The sequence below is a fragment of the Gigantopelta aegis genome, chromosome 6, assembly GCF_016097555.1.
Source record: "Gigantopelta aegis isolate Gae_Host chromosome 6, Gae_host_genome, whole genome shotgun sequence".
NCBI lineage: Eukaryota > Metazoa > Mollusca > Gastropoda > Neomphalida > Peltospiridae > Gigantopelta > Gigantopelta aegis.
In genome coordinates this window covers 25,194,313-25,221,370 of record NC_054704.1, presented here as the reverse complement: position 1 = coordinate 25,221,370, position 27,058 = coordinate 25,194,313, and the positions used below count along the sequence as shown (strand labels likewise).

The window sequence follows — 27,058 nt, the reverse complement described above, 5'->3', positions numbered from 1 at the left end:
GTTATTTATTTTGTTTTGGTGTAAGAATATTGTAGACAAGAGTCATTCCTCTTTAGAAAATGGCGAAATTGTAAAATAAAACTGTTCATTTCAATAATTTTTCGTATTATGTAGAACTGCATGATAAACTAAATAAACGGTTACTGAATGAAGGAAGGAAGAAAGGAAATGGTTTATTTAACGACGCACTCAATACATTTTATTTACGGTTATATGGCGTCGGACATATTATGGTTGACCACACAGATATTGAGGGAGGAAACCTGCTGTCGCCACTTCATGGGCTACTCTTTTCGATTAGCAGCAAGGCATATTTTATATGCACCATCCGACAGACAGGATAGCACATACCACGGCCTTTGGTGTACCAGTCGTGGTGCACTGGCTGAAGCGAGAAATAGCACAATGAAACAGTTACTGTCTTAAGATATCCGCTAGAGCCACGCGGCATTCGTAATTCCTGAGACTCTCAGCCGACCAACATATTGCACATTCACTAATTACAAAAAATGAATTCATTTCATTCATACAAACTAAACAACATAAAAAACCCCAACAAAACCCCCAAAACAAGTAAAAAGAAAAAAGAAAAAAGAAGAAAAAAAAAAAAAGGAAAAAAAAAAAAAAAAAAAAAGAAGAAAAAAAAAAAAGCAAGCAAGAAAAAGAGCGATGGAAGCAATCTTATTAGACTGGTTCCAGGTCGGCTGTTTCTATTAATGCAGCGAACATGGCAGCGGATTACAATATGTGTGACAGAGAATGGCTTTCGGCGGTCTCGGACAAAGCTCAATCAAACGGCGCAGGGACCAGTCTCTCGTAGTTTATTCATGCACTGTATTAATTGCTCCTTTGTGTTTCTGTGATCAATATCGATATCACAAATACGAGGTCGATACGATCAGGAATATATTATGTGTGCTTCAACTTGCACTCTCCGTCAGGATTCAGGGAGCTCGAGTGTTTACGTTACCTGCGTGACTCCCTGTCGTAGTGGCTCGCATGCAAGGTTAGTACAGCTAGTATTAAACTTAATTAATATCAGTGTGTTTACTGACACGGTGATCGTAATAACGGGTGTTCGACTTGAATTGCAGACTGTAAAGAATGTAAATTTTTAAGTGTCATGCTTGCCCATTCATAAACTGTATTGGAATGTTTTTATAAACCCATTTAGTTACGACAATTCACGAACTGCATTGAACGTTTATAGTAAATTGATGGATATTTACGTCCTTATACGATATAACTAATATTGTGAGTGTAAACAGTTAAAGGTTGTTTGTTTAACGACACCGCTAGAGCACATTGTTTACATTTATTTAATCATCGGCTATTACATGTCGAGCATTTAGTAATTTTTGACAGGAAGTGATCCATTGCTGCTGTAACAATATTTGTACTGATCTCCAACGAACAAATATAAACCACCCTCTCACCTACCCATCTACCCAACACATGGTCTTACTTGGGTAGGTCACCATGTGACATATACCCAGAGCGATTATAAAAAAAAACTTGTAACCAAGATAGAAGATAGAGAGCGCTCGACTGAGATGCGATAGATCGTAACTGTAGACATCAATTCTTATAGATTCCCCCCCTCCCGTTCCAACAAGTGCACCACGACTGGTATATAAAAGGCCTGGACGAAGGAGCAGGCGACGATTCCCGCTCCAGCTCTCAACCGAAGAAGATGCCCTTTGCTGCTAAGAAGCTAGAAGTCGTGTCCTGCTCTGTGGATCTCCCCCAACTTTTGGGGCTAACGATCCAGAGTTTGGGCACGCTGACAGGGTATAAGCTGTCACAGAAGAGCGGGAGGGCTTACGTTACACTAGTGTACGTAAGCCACCAACCGAAACCAGCGACCAGGAAGCGAAGACGCCAGAGACGGAAGAAAGGGACGAGCACGGAAGAAACGGCACTGGGAGGACCAAAGTCGGTGGCTACTCCGACGGTAGAGGTTCCTTCGCCGCCGTTGACGCCGAAGACGCCGTAACCGCCGCGCCGCAGACCGACGAGCCCGCATCGAATCGAAGTGGACCCGCCGGCCAGCCCCGACGTCTCTACCTCCCCAGTTCGACACCCCCACCCGCCGGCCCTTTTAAGGGCCAATATTATGGCGCCGCTGGAAGGGATCGAACCGGTGGTCGCACCAAACAGACCCAGCGCAGAGGGATACCGCCCAGCTGGAAAGCTGGGATCGGCCACATCCGCAGTTAGACGCTGCGTAAACCAGATAGGGACCAAGCCCCTGGTCGTGTACGCCCCAACACTGGAGCAGCTGCCCACAACACCGACCACAGGAGTATTCCCGCACCGGTACGATCGACAACGGGGCAGCTTCCATATCAACAGCGTGGAATCCCGCACCGGTGCACTGAGTACCATGCTGACGATGGAGCACGACGGTGTATATCAGCAAGCATACGTGGGGGAAGGCTCCACACACCGTCAGACCCACGACATGCTGCGCAGGGTGTTCGCGCAGCACTACGGGGACATCGTCAGCAGGTACCAGAGGGAGATGCGTCACCTCCCCAACTTCGACAGCGACAGCGACGCTTGAACACCGCACCAGCCCTTAAGGCTACCCTGGTTCGTATAGGTCGGTACGTTTAGGCTTAAATTTTGAAAATCCGACACCCTTTAAATTTTTGGCCGAACCGTCTAAATTTGCGTTTAATCACCAGCAATATTTCGGACATAACGCAACAAATTACTTCAACTTTTTGGCTTAATTCTCCTTGTGAGAAATTTCAAAATTATTACCGCCGCCTCTTCCGCCTCTGCCTCGGCCAGCCACAGCCGGTCTTCGGTGCTCCATGTGCCAAGTCGTAAGCGAGAAGACAACCACCCCCTCCCCCCTCCCTGTCTTAGACGGAAGAGCTTGCTTCGCAAGCACTTGCGCCCACGACAGGCGTGCGCTACGACATCTTGTTCTGAATGTGCATGTTAAAACCTATGACCTGACCTGACCTAAAAAGGCAAACCCTAGTTCCAGCCTACGAAAATGGAAACTAAATTGAGCTAATCTACAAACCTGTTGCACATGTGAATAAAGTTACCGAACAGTGAAACTATATTTAAAAAGTCCTGTTCAATTGTTTAGACCCTAAGTTTTTTTCATATGTTACGTTTAATTCCTATTCAATACTTGTTTTCGTTACATACGCGTGAAAACAAACCCAAACTCCGACATATTTCATATATACACAAAGAAACAAGTTAAGCACCCCCTGTATTTTTCACAATGACTTGTCTTACGAGGTTTGGCGTTGAAAACCTGATAACATAACCTCGGAAAAACAAATGTGTTTTGCCAGAATACATCTTTGACAGTAAGAAAACATAACAAGTGTATCCAATTTTGAAATTTTAATCATGATTCTGAGAAGAATTCCAATCTGCTGTATTTGAGCCAAAAACTGAGGCACAATAAGTATGGAGGTGCAGAGTCAGAAACACAAGTCAACATCATGGTTGATGATGAAAAATGTCATTTGAAGTTCACAGATGACATTCATGTCACAAATCATCAATAACGGGTAAACCCACCACGTGCCCGGATGACAGCTTCCACCCTTCGTCTCATCCCTCCAGTAAGTCGTCTGATCTGCTGCATGAACAACTGCTGCCATTCTCGATGAAAAGCTGCCTCTAATTGTGCCAGAGTCTGTACAGGTGGGGTCATTGCCTGTACTCAACGCCCCAAATGTCCCAAACATGCTCTAGCGGGTTTAGGTCAGGACTCATGGCCGGCCAGGGCAGGGTCTTCACAGCTTCAGTTTAGAGTAAAACTGTTACTGCTCGGGAACGATGTGACCTAGCTTTGTCATCCATGTACAGAGGTCTGGTGGCGAGTGGATGGTTGTCAAAATGCGGCACAACAATTGGTTGCAGGACGATACGAATGTACCGATCACCATTGAGGTTGCCTTGGGTGGTGACAAGATCCAGCTTACAATCATGTGATAGGCAACCCCAAACCATTACGGACGATACGAATGTACCGATCACCATTGAGGTTGCCTTGGGTGGTGACAAGATCCAGCTTACAATCATGTGATAGGCAACCCCAAACCATTACTGAACCTCCACCATACAAGGTCATAGGTCGTATGTTCCTGGGTGTGTAGACAGCATTTTTATGTCTCCAAACTCTCAGTCGGCCATCTGTGACATGGAGCAGGAACCGGCTTTCGTCGGACCAATGGATTCTTCGCCAGGACCTTTGATTCCAACCTCTCTGGGCCAAACACCACGCTAAACGGCGTCTCTCATGATGATTAGCAAGAAAGGGACGCTTGGTGACCCTTCTGGCCTTCAATCCTCACTGTTCTGGCTGACATCCGTCTATTGGGTAACCATTGGCTCTTCAGAACAGGAGACGTAGCAAAGGGTTAATGATGTACGAGCCGAAGCAGGGCCCTGCCCTCGCGCTGTGACGTCATGCGCGGTCTCCCTGACCGTGGGAGATCCTTTACAGCATTGGTACGCCCGTGTTTTCGTATCGGTCTGCTGATTATGGTGTAATGATACCCCAATTGACGTCCTATACTTTTGAAGGTCATGCCGGTCGCATGCATACTAATAATACGCCATCTTTGGGCCTCTGATAACCGTTGACGTGCCATATTCAACGATTAAACTTCAACAATGCAAGCCAGTGATGTTAAATGGCAACAACTGCATGGTATTGATACTGCATTTTGAGCAAAGCATGGGTGGCATGATGGACGTGCATGTCGTTCTGTTGTGGGATGTCGTAGTTGTCATTGTACTCTCCTATTATTTCAACGGAACACCATTCTTGACATATTCGTCACGTAATTTGCAGTTTTTACGAATGGGGCTATTTCAGTACTAATTACATCTAGGGGTGCTTAACTTTTTTCTTTGTGTATACAATTCATCATCTAAAATGCACCAAGTTGACTTATTTCCATTTTACAAAAATCTGTGTATATTTTGAATACAGGTTGTTTCTCCAATAAATAACTACGGCTATTTGCATAACAAAAACATCACTCTATAGTGTGTTTCAAGCGGAATATATTGTAGTATGACCTATATTTTAGAAACAATTTGGAAACATAAGTCAATAAACAATTCAAGCGCGGATTCAGGCGGGGAGTCCAGGTGACACGCCTCCCCTCTATTTTTGTCAAACAATATATATTACAGAATACACAAAAAATTAAAACTTATCTCATCCACCTTTTCAAAAGCAAAACCGGGTTTTGGGTCCCCGCTATTAAAAAACTTAAAAATAAATAAGTTTGGGTGCTATTGGGGATAAAACACTGTAAAGTAACTATAAGATAGGTTGATACATTATGACTGTCAGGTTGTATGTCCATGAATAAGATATAATATTTATTATTTACTAATGCACGGGCAAGTGTTCATCTGAAGGCCACGTTCCCTTTTAGTGAGGGGGTTGGGTGAGGTCTTAATCTCGTGATGTTCATTGTGACTTATTGCACACGCACGTGGCTAGAATATTGTATACACACGATTGGTGGAACCGTGGCCCTCTGCCCAACCTCTCGTCCACCTCTGGCTTTGTATGTAGGTGTATTTTATATGGTTTATATTGACTGTCCCTGTTTTGTAATACACGTTTATATTTGTTCAATTGATAGGTTGTTTGATAGTGACTGATAATGAATGTTATGGGAATAAATTGATTTCAGTGTTAAAGAGTTAATAAATGCATTGCACGTTGTATGTTTGATGGGCACGGATAAGCAACTTAATCACTCAACGAACTCATTACTTCACCACTGTCTTCGTTAAGGAAGACTATTACAGGTGACATTTTATTTCTTATAAAACTATTTTGCTTTCTGAAATCTTCTTCGATCTTTATTACTTGTTTAGCGGCGTCAGAGAAGTTTGTTTATGTGCCAGAGTTCAAACCAAGTGTCAGTTCTTTCCTTACCGTGGTAATTTCACCATCATTATGACTCCAAATCAGTTCTATTGGATTCAGTTCCGAATGTCTTGGCGGCAGTCTTAGGCATAAGTGTCCTTGACATTCGACAATATCATCAGTAACAAAGTGCGGTGCACATTTGTTACTTTTCACAAGATCATAAAGAACTGGTTTTGTCATGTTATTATCAAAAGGATATTTTTTTGGTTCGTAGCCACGACTGTGTGTCGACCTTCTTGGCGTAAAGTGTAGGACATCGTGTTATGTCAGTTATTTTGTTGTGGTAGCTAGCATTATTCATGACGATGACAGAAGGCTCTGGTAAAGAAGGCATAAGTTGTTCTTCAAACCATTTAATAAACTTTCCATGATTGATCTCACCATGGTAATCTCCGTCTGTTTTTTTAGCTTCAAATACCAAGTCGCAACCATCTATCAGTCCATATTTATTACAGCCAGCATGACAGATAATAAGTCGTTTAGGAACTCAATGAGCAGGTGATTGGCGGTGCTTGTGCCCGGATGGATATATGCCCAGTGCTGGGATGTTGTATGGTTAACGCCCACCCATGTCTCATCTTGATATACTATTAAATACCCCTGTTCTCGTAAACTGGATACTTCATGGAGATAGGAGAGTCTCCTGTCTGATATATTGGAGTCCTCAAAATCACTTTCCCAGTTGTAGAAATATGTTGATAGTTAAAATCGAGGTCTTGAAGTTTTCTACGTAATGTTGATATCGATATGTTGATTCCTCATTCCTCCCTCAAAGCTAAATTAATCTTATGTAATGTAAGTAATTCGCCCTCTCTATGAAAACAGTGTACTCGTTGGCTAATAACATCTTATTAAACAAAACGATGAGTTTTTCGTCAGGTTCTTTAACAATGTATTCTGTGCTCGGATTGGTAGCGTTTAGATTTTTTTATACTTCTTTTCACTGTTGAAACCGACACTTTAAGTGCAGCGGCAACTTGTTCGACAATTCGATAAGCTAGGTCTTGGAAACTTGGAAACTGGTTTAACGTGCGCATTCAGAGCAAGCTGTTGTAGCGCACGCCTGTCCTGAGCACAGGTACCGGCCTCAGCCGGTTCCTTCGGCCAGGACAGGATATCTAGGTCTACCACACTGACGTTCTTAATACAAGATTTTACATCAACTGAAATGCTTTTCAGTTTACCCATATTTTACTCCAATAACAATAATGTATGGAATGTCCAGTAATACATTTTCTGTGAACTTATATACCCTTCTATACTTGTATTTCATGTGGTTTACGCAATGCTACCACAGCACGTGCAATCATAGATTATATGTCGAAAATAATATGTTACTGACCATCGACTTGATGTGTACAAGCAATGTTATCGTATTTTGGACATGCAGGGCCGTGTTTAGGGGATGGGCAAGTGGTGGAACCCCCGAAAAAGTCTGAACAATAACTTTTTGGTTTACAAAATTGCTTTGCGCATTACAAAAGTACACCTCCCCCATGCACCATCATAAATACTATAGATTTGACTACAAGGGATCCCAATTAAAACAATTGTGGAAAGCGGAGGACCTAACAGACTGTGAACTCTATAACACCCCGACCTTGTTTCAACTGATTTGTGTTTGTTACTACACCCCAATTGTGTTAGGTTAGGTACGGTATGTACATATATAATTAATAAAATAAAATTCAAATGAATAATGTATTGGCAAAATTGATTCAATATACTGCATGTACATGGAATGGCTACATATATTTTTAGGTATATGTTTAAAGAAAAGGTTAGACAAATCTGGTACACATTTTACATTCCAAAACATGCATAACCTTGATTCAATGAAACAAGCTATAATGGCCTTTACGTAGCCTCGTATCCTAATCTTTTGTTATACAAATAGCCGTAGTTATTTATAGGAGAAAGAACCTGCATTCAAAACATACAGATAATTTTGTAAAATGGAAATAAAGTCAACTTCGTGCATTTTAGATGATGAATTGTATATAAAACCTGTCGGTGTTGGGTTTGTGTTCATGCAAATGCAAAGACAACAAGGATTGAATAGGAATTAAACGTAACATTTGAAAAACACTTAGGGTCTAAAGAAATGAACAGGACTATAGTCTGTGATGTTGAACGGGGAAAGTAGACTACATGTAGAGCTCGTCTCCATAACCATTACTTCTCATAGAATAACAAAAACTGCATTTCATGTTATTTCATGAACAAACACCAGTATGGTCAGAATCACTTTGAATTTACAGAAATTGACACAGTGTAAACAATAAAATACAAGCAATGTTTAATTTCAAGTAATAAAAACAGATCTAACATTTAAAAATACTAGTGTTAAAAAACTAGGACCAGTCACTTTAATGACCCTGTCTGTTAGACAATGCATGTTAAACATCCCTAGCCAATAATCGATAATATGAGAGACAATGAAGCGGCATCGGGTTTCTTTTCTCGTCCTCTAGGTCACGTGCCATTCTCTACAACACGTCGTTTGGAACACATGGAGGGGCGGGGCGGGGCGTAGCCCAGTGGTAAAACGCTCGCCCGGTGTGCCTGAAACAGATTAAAAAATATAATTAAACTGGGTTATCTCAACGTTTAATATATCTCCGAGCATGTTCCCATAACACTGATTTTACGATTGGTCGCATCCTGCTCTCACAAATTAACGTTACCCTAGTGCAGGGTTTGACATTTAGGTCGTAATATCGATCCTGTTCAATAGAACCTTACACTTTTTGTCCCATTCCAAATGATATATAGCCAACACTGCATTGAACAACCACCAGAGGGAGTATGATTTGCGAGAATAAAAAGGTGTCCTCTGAACACAGGTGGCTGCTTAATATAGGTGGCCGCAATAGGAGGTTTGACTGTATGCTGAGTGGATGTGTGCAAGTTACACCAATAATTCAGTACATTATGACTGGCATTTGAAAGGACCTCGTTTAAGGGCCGCATCGGGGAGTGTGGGGTAGTGGCAGAAACCAGTATCGGGACACGAATTAAAATAAATAAACAAAGCGCTTCTAAACAGAAATAATAAAAAGGCATTTATTTTCTGAGAACACCGTCAACTGCCCCTGTCACTCGCTGTTATGACCCGACATATATGATGCTCTCTCCGAGGAGAAAGTTAAGGTTTGTTTTGTTTAACGACACAACTAGAGCATATTGATTAATTAGTCATCGGCTATTGGATGTCAAACATTTGGTAATTCTGACACGTAGAGGAAACCCGCTACTTTTTGTCGTCAGCTTCAAAGGATCTTTTATATGCATTTTCCCCAACACAAAACAGCACATACCACGGTCTTTGATATACCAGTCGTGGCGCACTGATTGGAACAGGGAAACTTATAAGGCAATTGCGTTTTCTGTTCTCTCGCCAAAACCCCAGCACTACAAGTATTACTACATGCAGTTTAACACCTCATAACTCCTGATTAAACATTGTAGCTTAGTTAAACAAACATTCCTTTCATCGTTGTTAACACTTAGCGGTAATTTCCCAGGAGGACGCACACTGGACACCATGTGTGATACGGAACCTGCTTTCACGTTGTATTAATGCGCTTTGTTGACTCATTCAGCATGATTACTACTATTTTTGCTGCGGAATGCTACATTTGCGACATTGATTTGTAAAAGTAATATTTGTGAAAGTGATTTGACTGTAATGTGTTTTGTAGTAGTAACGTGTGACAGTGGTGTGTTGCTATCGGTATGTGATGGTCATTTGTAGGTAGTACTAAACCAAATAACTTCCGGCTGGATCAAAGTTCGAGGTTCACCCAACTTCTGATAGAGAAGTGAACGCCACAAGTCCTGTGATTGGTGATAAATGTAAGTCTGTTGGTTGTAAAAAAAATAGTTTCATCTGGGCCAAAAATGTATGCAATTTTATTTCATTTAGTACCAAAGTGTCAAGTAGCCTTGTGCTTGAAACATGTATGGGGTACCTGTGAAAAAGGTACTCGAATTTTGTGCTGAACTAGGGTAGTCATAGACTCTACCTGTTATTTCAGAAATGAGCAGCGTGACCCCCATTTTGTTCGTGAAGGGTGGCAGTATTTATATCCGTGGCATTTATGTCGATTGATACGCTGCAAGAAGGAGTTTAGCCACATATGTTACTATTGTCGTCTATGGGATTTGATTTGGTAGTATACACCCTGTAACAATGATTTGTAACCTGTTAGTTATTCACGACATTGTCAAAACCTCTTTTAAACTCTACTTTGAACAGTCAGGCCTCGGAGAACTGAAAATCTGCTTGACCCATTTATCGGTTACGCAGAAATAAATCTATGTAACCCATTTCCTTTTTGCGTAACCCTTTATATCCAAGTAAATGGTGATCCGAATTTCGAGCGAACAAAAAATATGTTGTAGCGATGCGCGAACAAAACAATCGTTCTCGCAATTTTTCAGAGGCATGGAACAGAGATATGATTTTGAATATGTTAACTGCGTTGTCGCTCAATTAAGACAGATATTGTTGTGACTGTTTCACGACAACACATACGTTTTGCATTTACCATAGTTGACACCCAATAGCTGATGTATTCTTCGTGCTGGGGTGTCGTTAAACATATACTCTATTCTATTCTATTCTATTCTATTCTATTCTGTTTCACGACAAATATCACTGACAGTGACATGCGGCAGTAGTTATATGTGATAATAATTTGGTGTGGGAATCTGTGGGAACTACCGAATTTTACTTCATTTTTAATTTAACACCTGCCATTGCTGATTCTTCGTGATCAAAGTAAATATAATTTATAGCCAATACCATGACGTATTCAAGTCTAAAACAGCCATATTTACCAAAAGTGACGCTAACCATATTCATTACTTTTAATAAAAATCGCTACTCTTAAAGGGACAGTTTTTAAACACTAAGGCATTTTTTACTATTAGAGCCGTTTTGATAATTAAAATTTACTTTATTTAGATTTTATTGTTTAGATTATCCATTTCCGTACATTCAAAGTGTTTTTTGTCATCCTGGTGTTTCTAATATCACAAAAAGCATTTCTCATATTTTTAAAAACGTACGTGCGTCTGAAAAGTAACAGTTATGGAGTCGAGTTTTAATCTATTTTTAGAGGGTATTTTACCATTTCAAAGTCAGAGACTCATGTTTCACTCAAACGTAACTTTATCCAAATGTGTTACAGGTTTGCAGATGAACTAAACTTAGTGTGAATTTTCATGTGCTGAAACTAGGGTCTGTCCCTTTAACAGTAAGCAAAAGAAGTTGATTTATGGTGTTTGGAAACACGACCAAAATGTCATTTAATAATATCTTTACACTTTTATATTCTGACATTTTTAACAACAAAAATCCTAAAATAAAGAGAGTAAAACTACTTTATTACTGCTTTAAACTGAAATCTCGCGTCACTGCAATATATTATTTATTAATACAAACACATCTAACAGTTCATTTAAAGTCAGGTGTTACCGCTATCATATTTCAACGATTGCCATCAACTGTTTTCATACAATGTACCAATCTGTCGCTGTATATATTGACACGTGTAACGCAAAATGGTGGACCAGTGTCAAGCTTTCGAATGTTACAGCGGTAAATAACACATGCTTATGTAAACTATATTAGTGTCTGTAGCCAAACATATATCGAAGAATGGTGCGCGACAGTAAGAGAGATAAATGTGGATGTTCTGTTTTAAATACATGTAGCTAAATAGCGAGGTTGCGATTCAAGTAACGTGTGCGAATAGAAAGCGGAAATGCCTATTACGTTTAACGTTTTGAGCTCTGTTCATGTTAAAGCTAAATACGTTTGTATATAGGTAGCACTAAACCAAATAATTTCCGGCTGGGTCAAAGTTCGAGGTACACCGAACGTTTGATAGAGAAGTTAACACCACAAGTCCTGTGAACTGTTATAAATGTGAATGTGTTGGTTGTAAAAAACAAAGAAGTTTCATCTGGGTTAAATATTTATGCAATTTTATTTGATCTAGTAACACTGTGTAAAGTAGCTTTGTGCTTGGAACATATATGGGGTACCTATAAAAAAATACTAAAATTTTGTGCAAAACTAGGGTATTGTAGAAACATCTGGTTATACCGAAAATGAGCCTTGAGAGGTACCATTTTCTGCAGTTAATACTTTGAGGTAGTGGTTGTAGTACTAATATTTATAGGTCATAGTTTGGTTGATATATTGTATATAGTGTTTTTAAACACAAACATTAACATGGTCGCCTATGGGATTTTATTTGGTATAGTCTAACCTATAAACATGTACTTTTATTTGCATTTACATTAGCATACATGAAATGTGTATGATTATATAGTATGCGAGTCCTAAAACATTCCAATAATTTCCAAATCAAATCAGAAATCAACTTGCGTTTATAATTAGAATTGCAAATGTTCAACAAATATGCGACAAACGAAATACAATACACACCACTAATTATAGCAACAACAGAGGCGATAGAACGAGGGAGACGAAGATTGGAAATAACATCAGAAAAGACAGTAACGTTCCGTTTGAACAGCCCTCTGAGAATTGACCATTTGCAAAAAAATTTTTATTCAATGAAGCACTCAACATATTGTAACCATAAGCGTACGAGACAGGGGGCAGGGGAGGGAGCAACTACCCCCCACTAGTGCTGGAGCAAACACTCAAGTTCGGGCAAAAGCAATACAGATATTCGGGCACAATATGCTAACCTAAGACCTTTTTACCATGTATTTCCACCATTCTACCCTCAGAATTAGTTGTAATCCATGTAATAATACGTAGTGATTCGTGTGTAACCTTATGTGGGTAAATCCAGCGTTATGGATGTGGCATTTTGCACAAAAATCTATATATTTATACATGTAGAATTAAATGTTTTTTGTTCAAGTTTCTTTTGATGATGGATTATGACTATATAATACCTTGTGTACAAGTCTGTATAATAATTACTATTGAAGATCATTCTGTACTCATTACATTAGTTAGTTAGTGAAAACCTGTTACGGACGTGGCATGTTTCGGAACACATTTTGACCCCAGTGCAACATATCTAACATATTTAACATATCTGCAAAACTCTGCTCTGTTAAGTATGACTTAAGTTTATAATACTTATTTATAATACTGGTAATAATAGTGCTACTGGGTGTACGAATAGTTTGCTTTATAAGGTGTATACTACCAAATCAAATCCCATAGACGACAATAGTAACATATGTGGCTAAAACTCCTACCAGCAGCGTAACAATCGACATAAACGCCACGAATATAAATACTACCACCCCTCACCCTTAAAGTGAATCATAAAACAATTGGGGGTCAAGCTGCTCGTTTCTGAGATAACGGGTAGCGTCTATGACTACGCTAGTTCCGCACAAAATTCGAGTACTTCTTTTTATAGGTACCCCATACATGTTTCAAGCACAAGACTACTTGACACAGGGTTACTAGATCAAATAAAATTGCATAAACTTTTAGCCCAGATGAAACTAATTTTTTTACAACCAACACACTCACATTTATAACCAATCACAGGACTTGTGGTGTTCACTTCTACTCTATCAGAAGTTGGGTGCACCTCGAACTTTGACCCAGCCGGAAGTTATTTGGTTTAGTCCTACCTGTACAACAGGATCTATGTCTTCATTTGTTTAATTGTTTTTATTTATAATATGCGTTTGGCAAATGTATGTATGTATTTTAGCTTAGAAAATGATATTCAGAGGATAATATAACTTTTTGGAAAAATACATCGATTAGCTGCAAGGGGTATTTTATATGCAGCATCCCCCAGACATGCAGGGTAGTATATACCACGGCCTTTGTTACACCATTTGTGGAGGACTAGCTGGTACGAGAAATAGTCCAATGGGCCCACCGACGGGAATCGATCCTAGACTGTCCGCGCGTCAGGCGATTGTGGAAATTGTAAACAATTATTAACTTGATCCGGCAGATCCAGTAAGCATGTGTACAGCGCTACTTTTTATTGATTGGCTAATTGATTGATTAATTTGATTCATTTTTCATTGCAGAACAATTTTCACTGTCTTAATTAAAAACAAAATTTACGATTTCTATGTCATTTTTAAATGTAAAATTGTTTCTGTTAACATTTTTTATTTTACATATTTGACTGACAGTTTGAGTTTTCACGATATCGACACAACTGTGCTCGCTTGTGTGTGTGTGTATCAGAGATGGGGCGATAACTTGACAAAAGTAATCGATTACGATTACTTTAGAATATCACGATTACGATTACGATTACGATTACGATTACAAGATAATTGAAAGTAATCGATTACGATTGCGAATACATTGTCTAGCAATCATGATTACAATCATGATTATATTTCCACAAATCTACACAAATAATGAAATGATGTTACCACCATGAAAGACATAATAGATAATTTTGGATTATTTATTAAATTATTTCAAACATTTATAATACTACAGGGAGGGAATCAGTTTCCAAAACCAGATTTATTATTCTTAAATTTGGATTACTGACGAAAAGGTACCCATACCCATAGGTATAATTATTGTTAATGCATAACATATATATTTTTTATATTATTGAAATAAGCCATAATTAGTAATTGCAAACTGTCTGATCACTATAACTTGTTTTTGTTTATTGTTTGTAGAACGTATACCATTAAATACCATCCACAAATTAAAATAAATTATTATTTTAAAAAAATCTATAAATGAAGAAATAAAGAACGAAAGAAAAGAACACACAAGTAAATAAATAATTAAATTGATATCTGCATACATATATACATGTGCACAAGTTGCTCATTGCATTTAATTGTTGACATTCTAACAATGACTATTATTAATGAATCGATTTGCAGTCATGCTTGCTTTATGCCATATTATAAGGATCCAAGTGTATCGGTGAAAATTTACAAGTATCTTGGTCTGGGCGTGTTTATTTTGGTATCATTAGAAGCGCCGCGTTTCGTAGAACATCTATTAAAATCAGCTTTCGGGAATTTTTATCAGACGTATTAATATATTAAGCTATTTTAAATTAAAATAAACCAAGTTTTATCGTGAAAGACTACTTTCAACTGGGTGTTTGCTTAATTAGTTACGTTATTTGTAGTTGTGTCTGCGACAGGGTGAGGTTGACTGCCCATGGAATCAAGCTTGATACGATTGGCTGGCTGCCCGTCTGCAGTCGTAACCACTAACAAAAGAAAAGAAAGTTTGCCACTGTACCAGAACGGGATATTGTCAAGCGTTTCTTAGTTGAATTCAGACCGGTGATAACGCTGTATATGCATTCAGAGGAACGCAAGTGTTTTATTATAAAAACAAATATATATATATATATATTATTCGTTTTTTTTTTACGGCAATAAACTAGGACACAAAACTGGGGCATGGTACAGCGCCCTTTTATATATTGCTAGCTAGAACACTGTATTCATTCAAGTGGTTTTATAGTAAACGTAAACACGATAGATTATGTGAATGTGTGTCTTCATCCCCAGGGTAACATTCATTTGATTATCCAGACGTTATGATCCCCTGTTTCTCAAGGCAGATAATAGTTCTACTATGAGAGTAGTAGACAATGGGAGATCAGTTCCACTGACTGACCGGTACTGCTTCTAACTATAGGCACTATTACTGGAGTTGATGCTAAACACATCTAAGTTTAGTAAATAATTATGAGTAATCATGAAAGTAATCGCTGATTACGATTACATTAGCAATGTAATCGATTACGATTACGATTACATGACATTCTCAAACAATGTAATCGATTACGATTGCGATTACATGAAAACATGTAATCGATTACAATCGATTACGATTACTGATTACCCCATCTCTGGTGTGTATATATATGTATATATGTTACAGTTAATCTGTATAATCAGGTAATATGTATATTACCTGATTTTTTCAGCTAATATGTATATTACCTGTTTCACTCAGGTAATATGTATATTAGCTGAAAAATCAGGTAATATACATATTACCTGAAATATACTTCACTAATTTATACAGATTACCTGAAACGTGCAGAATGGTATTGACAAGTCTTTAGATCAATGTAGACCAAGTTCTCAGTTCAAAACAAGTCTTTTGATCAATGTAGTCCACGTTCTCAGTTCAAAACAAGTCTTTTGATCAATGTAGTCCAAGTTCTCCTTGATTGGTCACAATACCGTTGATGTACATGTTCATTGTTAAATCATTTCATAGACAATGTTACAGTTAATCTGTATAATCCACCACTGCTGTTTTAACTAATCCTGTCTTTAAAGCACAATAGAGTGTGCACTATAAAGTTGTGCCAGCCTGCTAGAACGCAGATGGGATTAGTTGGAAAAACAATGCTTGATTTAGGCTGCTGATTTCCTTTGACTGGCTTCATTTGATTGGTAGGTATAAATATCCTGGTGAATGGTATTCTCTGTCACTAGCAAAATGGATCTAGAGGAGACTTTCAGGCGTTCGCTGTACCCGAGTTATGGAGAGAATAAGTGTATCTTCCTACCTAAGGACGAATACATTAAGACTGTTGGCGAGTTGCTGGAAGCCACCCAGGCACCCAAGAAATCACCGCGTAAGTTTTACTTGCTTAAGACATATGAACTACTGCAGTGTGGGGACGTTCAAAAGCTCATCAGAAAGAAGCTAAACCAGGAACATGTACTTCGCTACCATCGAGGAGACCTTTGACATCATCAAGCGCGCCCACATCGCTACTGGTCATGGAGTACAAGACGAGATGCTCTAGGAGATCAACAAGAAGTACGCCAACATCACCCAGGATGCTATTACCTTGTTCAAGTCCATGTGCATCGAGTGCCAGAGAAAACGGAAACGGACAACTACCAAGGGAATTGTCGTCAAACCAATCCTGTCTAAGGACTTCAGTTCCAGAGCGCAAGTTGACTTCATCGACATGCAGTCTATGTGCCAAGGTCAACACAAATGGATCATGGTGTACAAGACCATCTTACCAAGTTCTGCATCCTGCGTCCTCTCAAGCGTGCATCGGAAGTAGCTTACCAGTTGCTGGACATCTACCTTCTGCTGGGAGCCCCTTCAATACTACAAAGTGACAACGGGTCCGAATTCACAGCGCAAGTTATCACTGAGTTGAAGCAGATGTGGTCTGAGCTCGTCATCGTTCATGGGAAGCCGAGACAACCCCAGAGACAGGGTTCAGTGGAAAGAGCCAACTGCGACATAAAAGATATGTTGATTGCATGGATGAGTGACAATGACACACGTGACTGGACTGTTGGACTCAAGTTTGTGCAATTTCAAAAGAACTCAAGCCATCACACTGGAATCAAGTGTTCTCCCTTTACTGCTCTGTTTGATGCCGATGCGAAGGTAGGATTGACATCATCCAGCCTCCCCCAAGATGTCATTGCAAGGTTGCAAACTGAACACGACCTCCTGTCTGCAGTATTCCATCCAAACCCAGTCGAGCAATCCAGCGAGGAAGCAGAACCTGTACCAGTCTCACCCATCTCTGTACGCCAGGAGGAAATTAGGCTGCAGAGAGAGAGAGAGAGTGCCAGAGATGCCCAGTTCCAGCAGGCAGAGAGAATGGTCAAACGAAGTCGCATTATATTTTCTAGTGTGCAAATCGGAAGCAATGTGACAGTGCCCATTCCTTCAGTTGACAGAGGACGTGCAGATCTTAGGAACATCATCGGAGTTGTGACAGAGTGCAGTGACAACGAGTTGTATACAATTGCTGTAAAAGGAGGAATATTGGATCGAAAGTACTCAGAAACCAATTCGATGTGTGTGCTACGACCTTGTATTCACCCATTGATGTCTGTACAGATAAGGACATTTCCCTGCGTCAAGATGCGGTGGACAAGGTTTCACAAGAAGTAACTGTGCTGGAAGTAAGAGGTGTCAGACAAATCGATGTAAATGCTTCAAAGCCAGATTAGTGTGCAATTCCCGCTGCCATTCCAGCCTGCCATGCATAAACAAGAACTGTTGTTGATAAGAACTTTGACTACATTGATCAATAGACTTGTTTTGAACTGAGAACTTTGACTACATTGATCAATAGACTTGTTTTGAACTGAGAACTTAGACTACATTGATCAAAAGATCTTGTTGTTTGTTCTGCAGTAGTGGCACCTGTGGCACCGAATCGCCCGCAAATTGCAGACTCATCACGATGCGTTCTGAGCTATCGAGGCATCCATAAAATGGATGCTCTTTAACTCAACCACATGCATGGGCCTACAATCTACGCGGTCGATCCCGCTTACGTGCATTAAACAGTGGATGGACCTGTCATGTATGTATGTATGTGTGTGTGTGTGTGTGTGTGTGTGTGTGTGTGTGTGTGTGTGTGTGTGTGTGTGTGTATATATCATGCATGTTCTTGCACACTTATATTCACCTACCGGGTATCTATTACTACAATATCGAATTGACTATTTTATATACTATTTTATTAATTCATTTAATAATTTCCTCCAATACCAGTACTGAATGCATACAATCAGTCTGAGCACTGGGCATAAACCATTTCTATATATTATGCATATCATAGTATGTGGTCGGGTCTGCCACAAATACAGTGTCTGTAAAAGTATAATCGTATTATTGGATTTTATAAATGCAACCTGCTACACGAACCGTGCGATAATTATAAAATATTCAGAACCACGTCGATGATCAAAATGTCAGTTATACCGCGTTAGAGCTGTTCCACTATTGATGAAATGGGGACGGATGTTGGGGAGGGGGGAGGGTAAGAGGTTTCTTTTGTGTGTACCTACACACACAAAAAACCTATTTTATTTACACCCGTATTCATAAATATATTTTTATTTAAATTTTGCATGCATACAGAAAAATAATATTAGCAGACCCACCATTGTATAATAATAATAATAATAATAATGCATTTTTAAAAATTGAAATTTTTCCCTCGCTACTCCCTGCCTCCTTCGTGTGATCCGATCTGAAACAGGCCTGACAATCCAATTAAATGTAGCAATGTGGTCTAAAATAAAACAATTACACACACTAACGGCAGTGCGAGTCTACAGCCAGATATCGCAAGTGGGGTAAATGCCAGAGTAACACATCTATTCTCTGAAGAATACGTCTGGACGCTCGGACGTGTGGACGGACGGACGCTAATCGACGTAACGCACATGGTCTGATGATTTATTTACCACTCCGCCAGTCGTGCTGTAAATGTGGCGCCTCCGTTAGTGTGAACCATTTTGTGTTTGTGTGAGAGTGTGTGTTAAAATGAGTGCAGGAACAGTGCTTCGTGGAAGTTTAAAGTGTATGGAAGCTGTAGTATCATGTTGGCGAGATAGAAAGGGACGTGCAGATACTGATCTAAATACTGTTACATAGTAGCAGGCAAATTATGACATGGTAAGTAAATTTGTATTCTTAAAAGTGTCTATCGGGTGAATTATAATATGGTAAGCAAATTTGTATTCTTAAAAGTGTCTATCAGGTAAATTATAATATGGTAAGTAAATTTGTATTCTTAAAAATTATCAGATAAATTATGATATGGTAAGTAAATTGTTATAATTTGGAAAATGTCTATCAGGTAAATTGTGATATTTGTCACAGTGTAACATTTACAACTATATTAAAATGAAATATATATAGCTGTGTATATACTATTCAATTCATTGTTATTGTGTCACCTGCATTTATGCAATAACTTAGACTTTAGTTACTTAGGGGCTAGCAATCAGACCAATTAGTGTGAACTAAATTACAGCAATCAAGAACACTGGATTTTAATTGTTGCTCCCAGCTGATACCCGATCTGCCAACAAACGTACCTATTTATTATTATGTCATAATCGGCAGCAGTTAGTAGATTACAATTGATCATTTGACAAAATAATGGGAATGTGCCGACTAACACCACAATTCACAAAAGAGGTCTTAGCCTGAGTATGTAGCCTAGGGAAACACTACTGACAAGAAATAAATTCCCAAAGCACATCGGGTATCAGCCGGGAGCAACAATTAAAATCCAGTGTTCTTGATTGCAATAATTTAGTTCACAATTCTAATGATTCGGTACTCCAACAGTGCTCCAAAAGAAGCAATCATTAACCCCAGGTGGGGGGGGGGGGGGGGGGGGGGGGGGGGGGGGGGGTGGTGGTGGTGGTTAAACTCGAGAGCGCAGGTTTCCGTGACTTGTCTCATCGCCGGTCGCTAGAGAGGTCGGGGTTTGGAGCATACTGCCCTGGACCATATATTGAAAAAAGAAAAGAAAATATGCTTGAGCACCCCCCTGTTCTTGTCTTCTTCCCCATCTCTCTCTCTCTCTCTCTCTCTCTCTCTCTCTCTCTCTCTCTCTCTCTCTCTCTCTCTCTCTCTCTCTCTCTCTGTAATATTAAAAAGGTTTTTCCAATGTAAATACCAGCTGACGCTATAATACTGAAACTGAAAATGTTTGTGTCTGAAAACATCCCAAACCCCGCCGCTATCATTAAAAGGGCATTGATTACTGTCGTTAGTGTGCAGTTTGACAACATAATGGAGAGATAGTTCGCTTGACAGTGAGATTATGCAGATAGACATGAAAAAACCGAAAACGCCGTCATCAATCATGTTCTTAACACACGGCAGTTATTTCACTTAAAGTCTGACGCTGACGCAATAGGTTTTTATTTAAAAAAAAAATTAAAGGTGCAATATTTTTGCTAAAATTATTTATTAAGTTTTACTTTGAAATACGTTCAAATGTATGGCCATACAAATTTAAGATTAATTTTTATGGGTAATATTTAAAGAATACACTTTGGTTTCTTTAACGACATCACTAGAGCACATTGATTAATTAATCATCAACTATTGGATGTCAAACATTTGGTAATTCTGACACGTACTCATCAGAGGAAACCCACTACATGCATTAAGGGATCTTTTATTTGCACCTTCCCACATACAGGAAAGCACATACCACAGCCTTTGACTAGTTGTGATGCACTAGTTGGAACGAGAAAACCCAATCAGTTGAATGGATCCACCGAGGTGGTTCGATCCTGCGACGCAAGCACACAGCCGACTAGTCTAAATCCCTACCCCGACACCACTATCAAATTCAGGCACGAACTGATTCGGCAAGACACCTTTTCTTTCTTCATCACTACTACCATTTTCTGACGTGATGGATAAGTAAAACAAAACTGTCAAAAAAGGAGCGATCTTCACTAACATCACTGTGTTGTGAAATACTCTTTGCACTCTGGGATAACCCCTTTTTGCGGGTCATAGGCTAAAAATAGCCCACTCGCCATCTGACAAATTTTTTCATCGAGGTGTTGCACCAAAAAAATAAAATAAAATTTAAAAAACGGGTCGCGTTTTTAAAATTAACTATCGAATATTTTAATATCCTTCCATATATCTAATAAAAATGTGTCTTTACTGGGGCTGTTTAAATAACGACCGACGGAACAGGGCGCATTCAATTGAGGCGAACACTTAGTAACGTAATGCCAGACGGATATTGCAGATACATTTGCTGTTTTTGTGAAACTAATGCTAGTCTCAAACTATCAACTGTCACAACGAAGTTGGCCATGGACTCGACGGTTGCGTTGTAATTTCCCCAACTCCCGACTTGTGACTGGTGCGCTCAGATTAACAACTAATCGAGGTACATGTATACGACTAGAATTGAGTTGTAAGAGTGTCCAAACTAGCAGGGTGTATATTACCAAATCAAATCCCATAGACGACAATAGTAACATATGTGGCTAAAACTCCTACCTGCAGCATACCAATCGACATACACGCCACGGATGTAAATACTACCACTCCTCACCCTTAAAGTGAAACAAAACAAAATGGGGGTCAAGCTGCTCATTTCTGAGATAACGGGTAGCGTCTATGGCTACCCTAGTTCCGCACAATATTCGACTACTTTTTTTAACAGGTACCCCATACATGACACAGTGGTACTAAATGAAATAAAATTGCATACATTTTTTGCCCAGATGAAACTTTTTTTTTACAACCAACACACTTACATTTATCACCAATCACAGGACTTGTGATGTTCACGTCTCTATCAAAAGCTGTGTGCACCTCGAACTTTGACCCAGCCGGAAGTTATTTGGTTTAGTACTACCAGCAACTGGACATTCGAAGAAATCGAGAGATAGACAAGTTGACCAACTACGTCGTGACAGTTGGTAGTCTGATTTCAGCATTATCTCTCTGATGGCCCAATCGTGCCAGACTATGTGGATTCGCTGAATGCGACTATGCTTGCATGAGGTGTTAGTACTTGGCTATTTTGTTATTTCGGAATTATTAAGAATATGTGTGGGATTGATTAATATTTGTAACTACGATTATAAGCATACGAAACCGAGGGTCGAGGGGTCAACTACCCCCTCTCAGTGCTAGAGCAAAACAGTGGAGACATTCGGGCAAAATGAACTGGCCTGATGACTTCACCATGTATTTCCATCATTCTACTCACAAAATTAGTTGTAATCTATGTAACAAAGCATGGTTTAGTAGTACAAATATAAATAAACGTTGTTAAATCAAGATTCGGGCATTTTCGTTTAATTCTGGAAAAACTCAGCCTGTCACCCCCCAAGCTATAACAGTAATTCAAACAAAACAACCAACAACAGCAGGGATTCTAATGATACTGCGACGCTATATTTACAGGAATGTGACCACCAGATATGCTAATGATACAGCAATGCTAATATTACTGGAACGCTACCTCCAGACATGCTAATGATACAGCAATGCTAATATTACTGGAACGCTACCTCCAGACATGCTAATGATACAACAATGCTAATATTACTGGAACGCTACCCCCAGACATGCTAATGATACAGCAATGCTAATATTACTGGAACGCTACCTCCAGACATGCTAATGATACAGCAATGCTAATATTACTGGAACGCTACCTCCAGACATGCTAATGATACAACAATGCTAATATTACTGGAAAGCTACATCCAGACATGCTAATGATACAACAATGCTAATCATACTGGAACGCTACCTCCAGACATGCTAATGATACAACAATGCCAAATTAAGAGCAACGATATAATTACGACAATGACGATTTATATACCATAACAATTAATTACCAATAGCAATGCTATTTGTACAGTAGTACTAACATTAGGCCAACATAAATTTACACTAATGCTAATTTTATAGAAAAATTTAACATTACAGCAATGTAAATTTACAACAAAACTGCCAATACAGTAATATTAACATTACAGCGATCAGCTTCAATATTAACATTATGTACGGCAATACTAACATTAAAACAAAACCAACAATTACAGCAATACTACCTGACAATATTATCATTACAGATTTATTAGTATTATATAAATACTAACATTACAACAGGGGCGTAGGCGGTGGTGGTGGTAGTGGTGGTAGTGGTGGTGGTGTGTGTGTGTGTGTGTGTGGGGGGGGGTATGTTTGGTGTTTCGAACGTATCTTTCAGCCACTGAGGTGAAAATAATTTCTGCATATAGACTATCAGGTTACTACGTTTTGATATTGTGGTTATTTGGTGAGGTTTAGATAACTGTTACACCATTATCGAACGGAGCCAAATAACCACAATATCAATACGTAGTAACCTGAATTTTTTTTTATGCAACCCCTTTCAGGTTATATTTTTGTAATATGTTTCAGTGAAAAGCGATATAGAAAGTATTAGTTTTATCGTGTAGAAACTACTACCGGAAGTCGAACAATAGCATGTGACCAAAAGCATCTTGGGAATGGCATAGCCAGCCTAAATGTTATGTGTTTCCAACTTTTAAATACAATACTTTGATTATATTTTAGTCTGTTGTGTCACATTACAATTTGTGTACCCTTTTCAAAAGGATCCACTAGGTTAATACTCGAAACCCAACCCCAGGTCCAGACCACGCTTCGCCCATATACATGAATACTAGTTCCACATCAATGAAACTAATTCTAGAACATGTTTTTTCTTGTAATATATTGAAATTCATAGACATTTTTGCATGACACTACTATTCTTGTTTTTGTTTTTCAGTAATCGTGCTTTATTGGAATCCTGTGTTTGGACTACTCATCATCAAGTGCAGTGTTTCAACCTGCAGTGTGAAGTGAAACGTAAAACCCGGTCGATTTAATAACAATAACATTCAGTAATCCCCACATGGAGCAGAAAAACAACGCAGTTTATATGGGTCTGTAATAATGCGAAAAATACACAAAGACACAATGAGGTTTGTAATCAGTTCATTTGAATCTGAAGTGTTTTTCAATGCACGACTCCATGGTGAAGAAAACAATACAGTTTACATAGAGTAGGTTTGTAATTATGCAAAAGATACACACAGACAAAGATGTTTGTAATCAGTTCATTTGAATCTGAAGTGGTTTCCTGTCGAGCACATCATAGTGCAGAAAACGAATACAGTTTACATAGAATAAGTGCGAAAAATACATACAAAGCATAAAGAGGTTTGTAATCAATTCTTTTGAATCTGAAGTGTTTTTCTGTGCAAGACTCCATGGTGTAGAAGACAAACGCAGTTTACATAATAAGTTTGTAATAGTGCGAAAAATACACACAATTAAAGAGGTTTGTAATCAATCCATTTGAATGTGAAGTGTCTTTCAGTGCAGTACTCGTCCACAGAATCATGAGAGTGACTATACATCTCTGTATTAGATATGTTAAATAGTACAGGACTTCCTCTCATGATCGCGTCGCTCTTGCCAAACTGCTCCAATGGCTTCAAACTCAACGGTCCGATAGAAGCGGCCAACGCTAGTCTTCCCAAAGACGTCAACGCTTACAACGACAACGGTGCCGTCGTGTACATCGTCGCAGTACTTATGTTCTACTCCACCGGCATCGTCGTCATGATCATACAGTACCTCAAGACGGAGAAGAAGGAGATAGAAGAGGAGATAAGTCTGGAGACGTTCTTCAAAAAGATGCCGGACAGACGGCGCGAGGAGGAGGAGAAACGGGTGAATAAGGTGGCCATCCGGGCATTCCACACTCTGACGTCATTCTCCTACGAGAATGACGACGATTTTGACTTGGAGTCGCCCATCATGGAGCACCCACATGAGGAACAAGCAATGACTCTGCTCGTTACAGACGTATGAATGTCCAGTTTTGTGATACAACGGTTTTGGGCATTTTCTACTGGATTACTGCTCAAGATCGCCGCGAGATCAAACTCAGACGTGAACAAGTGATGGTTTGAGTGATTCAAAATTTGTCCTACGCCCAGCCATTGGACATGCCAGAGACTGGACGTAGGATGGACGTACCTGAAATTTGATTGGATATAGAGATATAACTCTAGAGTTACCGGAACCGGGTGATTCCTTGCAAATGTATAATTTACCCAGTTTTTGGAATAGTCATTCAATGAAGCTGTGAACATTTTTCACGTTGCAGACATGGAATTATACAATTTTGGAGCACCTACGTTGAAGTGATATGATTTATTATATTTGGATACCCACTGAATGCATGTACCCGCTATTTAGTACTTTTATAATGCACCGGATATACCAGCGAACACGAGCAATTTAGCAACAATATTTTTATTTGTTTTGTTTTGAACAACCACAGGCATATAGCTGGCTATTTCGGAACATCCGCCTGATGCACCAGTGAGATACAAATATATAATTTACTTTTTCTAAAACCCGTCGGGTGTACTCGTATAGCTGGCAGTTCTATTAGTTCACACCACGTTCCAGACACAGCGGATTATTGTTTTTTAAATATGGGATTTATTATTTTTAGAACAAGCACCACATGAACAAACTTGTGCTTGGCTAATGCAGAATATAAACACACATGGTGCATCTTCGAGCACTCTGCTCAAATATTCGAATCTGGGACGGATAGAGTTCCATGTCTAGTGGATCAGAATTTCCAAATGTACTGACAATGGTAAGGGTCTCATAAATGCCCGGCATCCATGGTTCATGACGGTTCTCTAGATTGCTCATTCAAGCCCTGACTTGGCTACATTTTAGTAGTGTTACGGCCCTATGAGTGTTATTTCAACGAAAGCTAGTGATAAATATATATTTTTTTCAGAACAGATAATAAGACAAACTAATCGGTATTGAAAGCATATCACGCTGTTCTGGTCCACTGTGTATACTGGATAAGTTTATTACATCACATTTGTTGATTATTTTGCATTTTAAAATTATATAGCATTTATTGTATTATATTGAAAAAACCCCATCCATGATTATATTGCATCTGTTATTAATATTGCATTTAATGTATGGCATTTTAGGCCAATAGGAACCGGGGCAGGGGATCGGGGAGTCTTGTCCTACTCAATATAAACAGAGATATAAATAGGGCTCGTGCCCCTCCCCCCACACTTGAGATTGTGCCCCACACTCCAGATATCGTTCCTATGGGTCTACATTTTCATTGCATAGTATATTGGATTTATAAATAATATTGCATTCAGCATTATATTATCTTTACCTTTGTAATATTATAATTATGAGTTATATTGCATTTTTGTTTATTGCTGCATTTGCATATTTTATTGCATTTTTATAAGTACCACAGTCTACACGTATATTAAATTTGTTTGTTATTCTGCGGAGACATTGTAAGAAATTATTATATTGCAAATGAATGATTATATTGCAACGTGATATGCATGTATGATCTTGTAACTGATTTATGAACTGGATCACAAAGATCACACGATTCTTTATTATGTAACTGCACGAACATTTTAATAAAATAATTTTTTCTCAAATGACAATGTTTCAATTAATATGCAAGATCAGAACATATCTCTTCGATATGTGGAACCTACAGGAAAAGTACATTAACGCGATTATGTACGTTTTGTTAAAGGTTTGAAATATATATTATTTATAATGTTTATAGAAAACCTTCTGTGTTGGATGAAGAAACTGGTCCACGCCAGAGACAACAGCTTTCTTTGAATGTGGACGTCAAATTATTTCCTCCTTGTAAGAAAAACCCCGCAAATTAAATTAAATTTAAAACAAAATAGATAATAAAAATACAAATAATT

General features: G+C 38.9%; 2 protein-coding genes across 4 annotated transcripts; both read left to right on the top strand.

The window, feature by feature from the left end:
- Positions 1–319: 319 nt before the first annotated feature.
- Positions 320–26,773, top strand: LOC121375210. 3 transcript variants are annotated; one of them, XM_041502511.1, is made up of 2 exons: positions 320–1,006; positions 24,040–26,773. In XM_041502511.1, exon 2 carries the CDS (start codon positions 24,687–24,689, stop codon positions 25,128–25,130), a length of 444 nt encoding a protein of 147 aa, XP_041358445.1. In that variant the 5' UTR covers positions 320–1,006; positions 24,040–24,686; the 3' UTR covers positions 25,131–26,773. The 3 variants fall into 3 exon arrangements, with proteins under 3 accessions (XP_041358445.1, XP_041358447.1, XP_041358444.1); XM_041502513.1 differs by lacking the exon at positions 320–1,006 and adding an exon at positions 11,505–11,546; XM_041502510.1 differs by lacking the exon at positions 320–1,006 and adding an exon at positions 18,883–19,370.
- Positions 16,929–17,852, top strand: LOC121374440 (SCAN domain-containing protein 3-like). Its single transcript, XM_041501542.1, has one exon. It carries the CDS (start codon positions 16,929–16,931, stop codon positions 17,850–17,852), a length of 924 nt encoding a protein of 307 aa, XP_041357476.1.
- Positions 26,774–27,058: the final 285 nt, after the last annotated feature.

Excerpts from the sequence above, each read along its gene's own strand:
- LOC121374440 (XM_041501542.1), top strand. The coding sequence starts at position 16,929 with ATGGATCATGGTGTACAAGACCATCTTACCAAGTTCTGCATCCTGCGT.
- LOC121375210 (XM_041502511.1), top strand. The coding sequence starts at position 24,687 with ATGTTAAATAGTACAGGACTTCCTCTCATGATCGCGTCGCTCTTGCCA.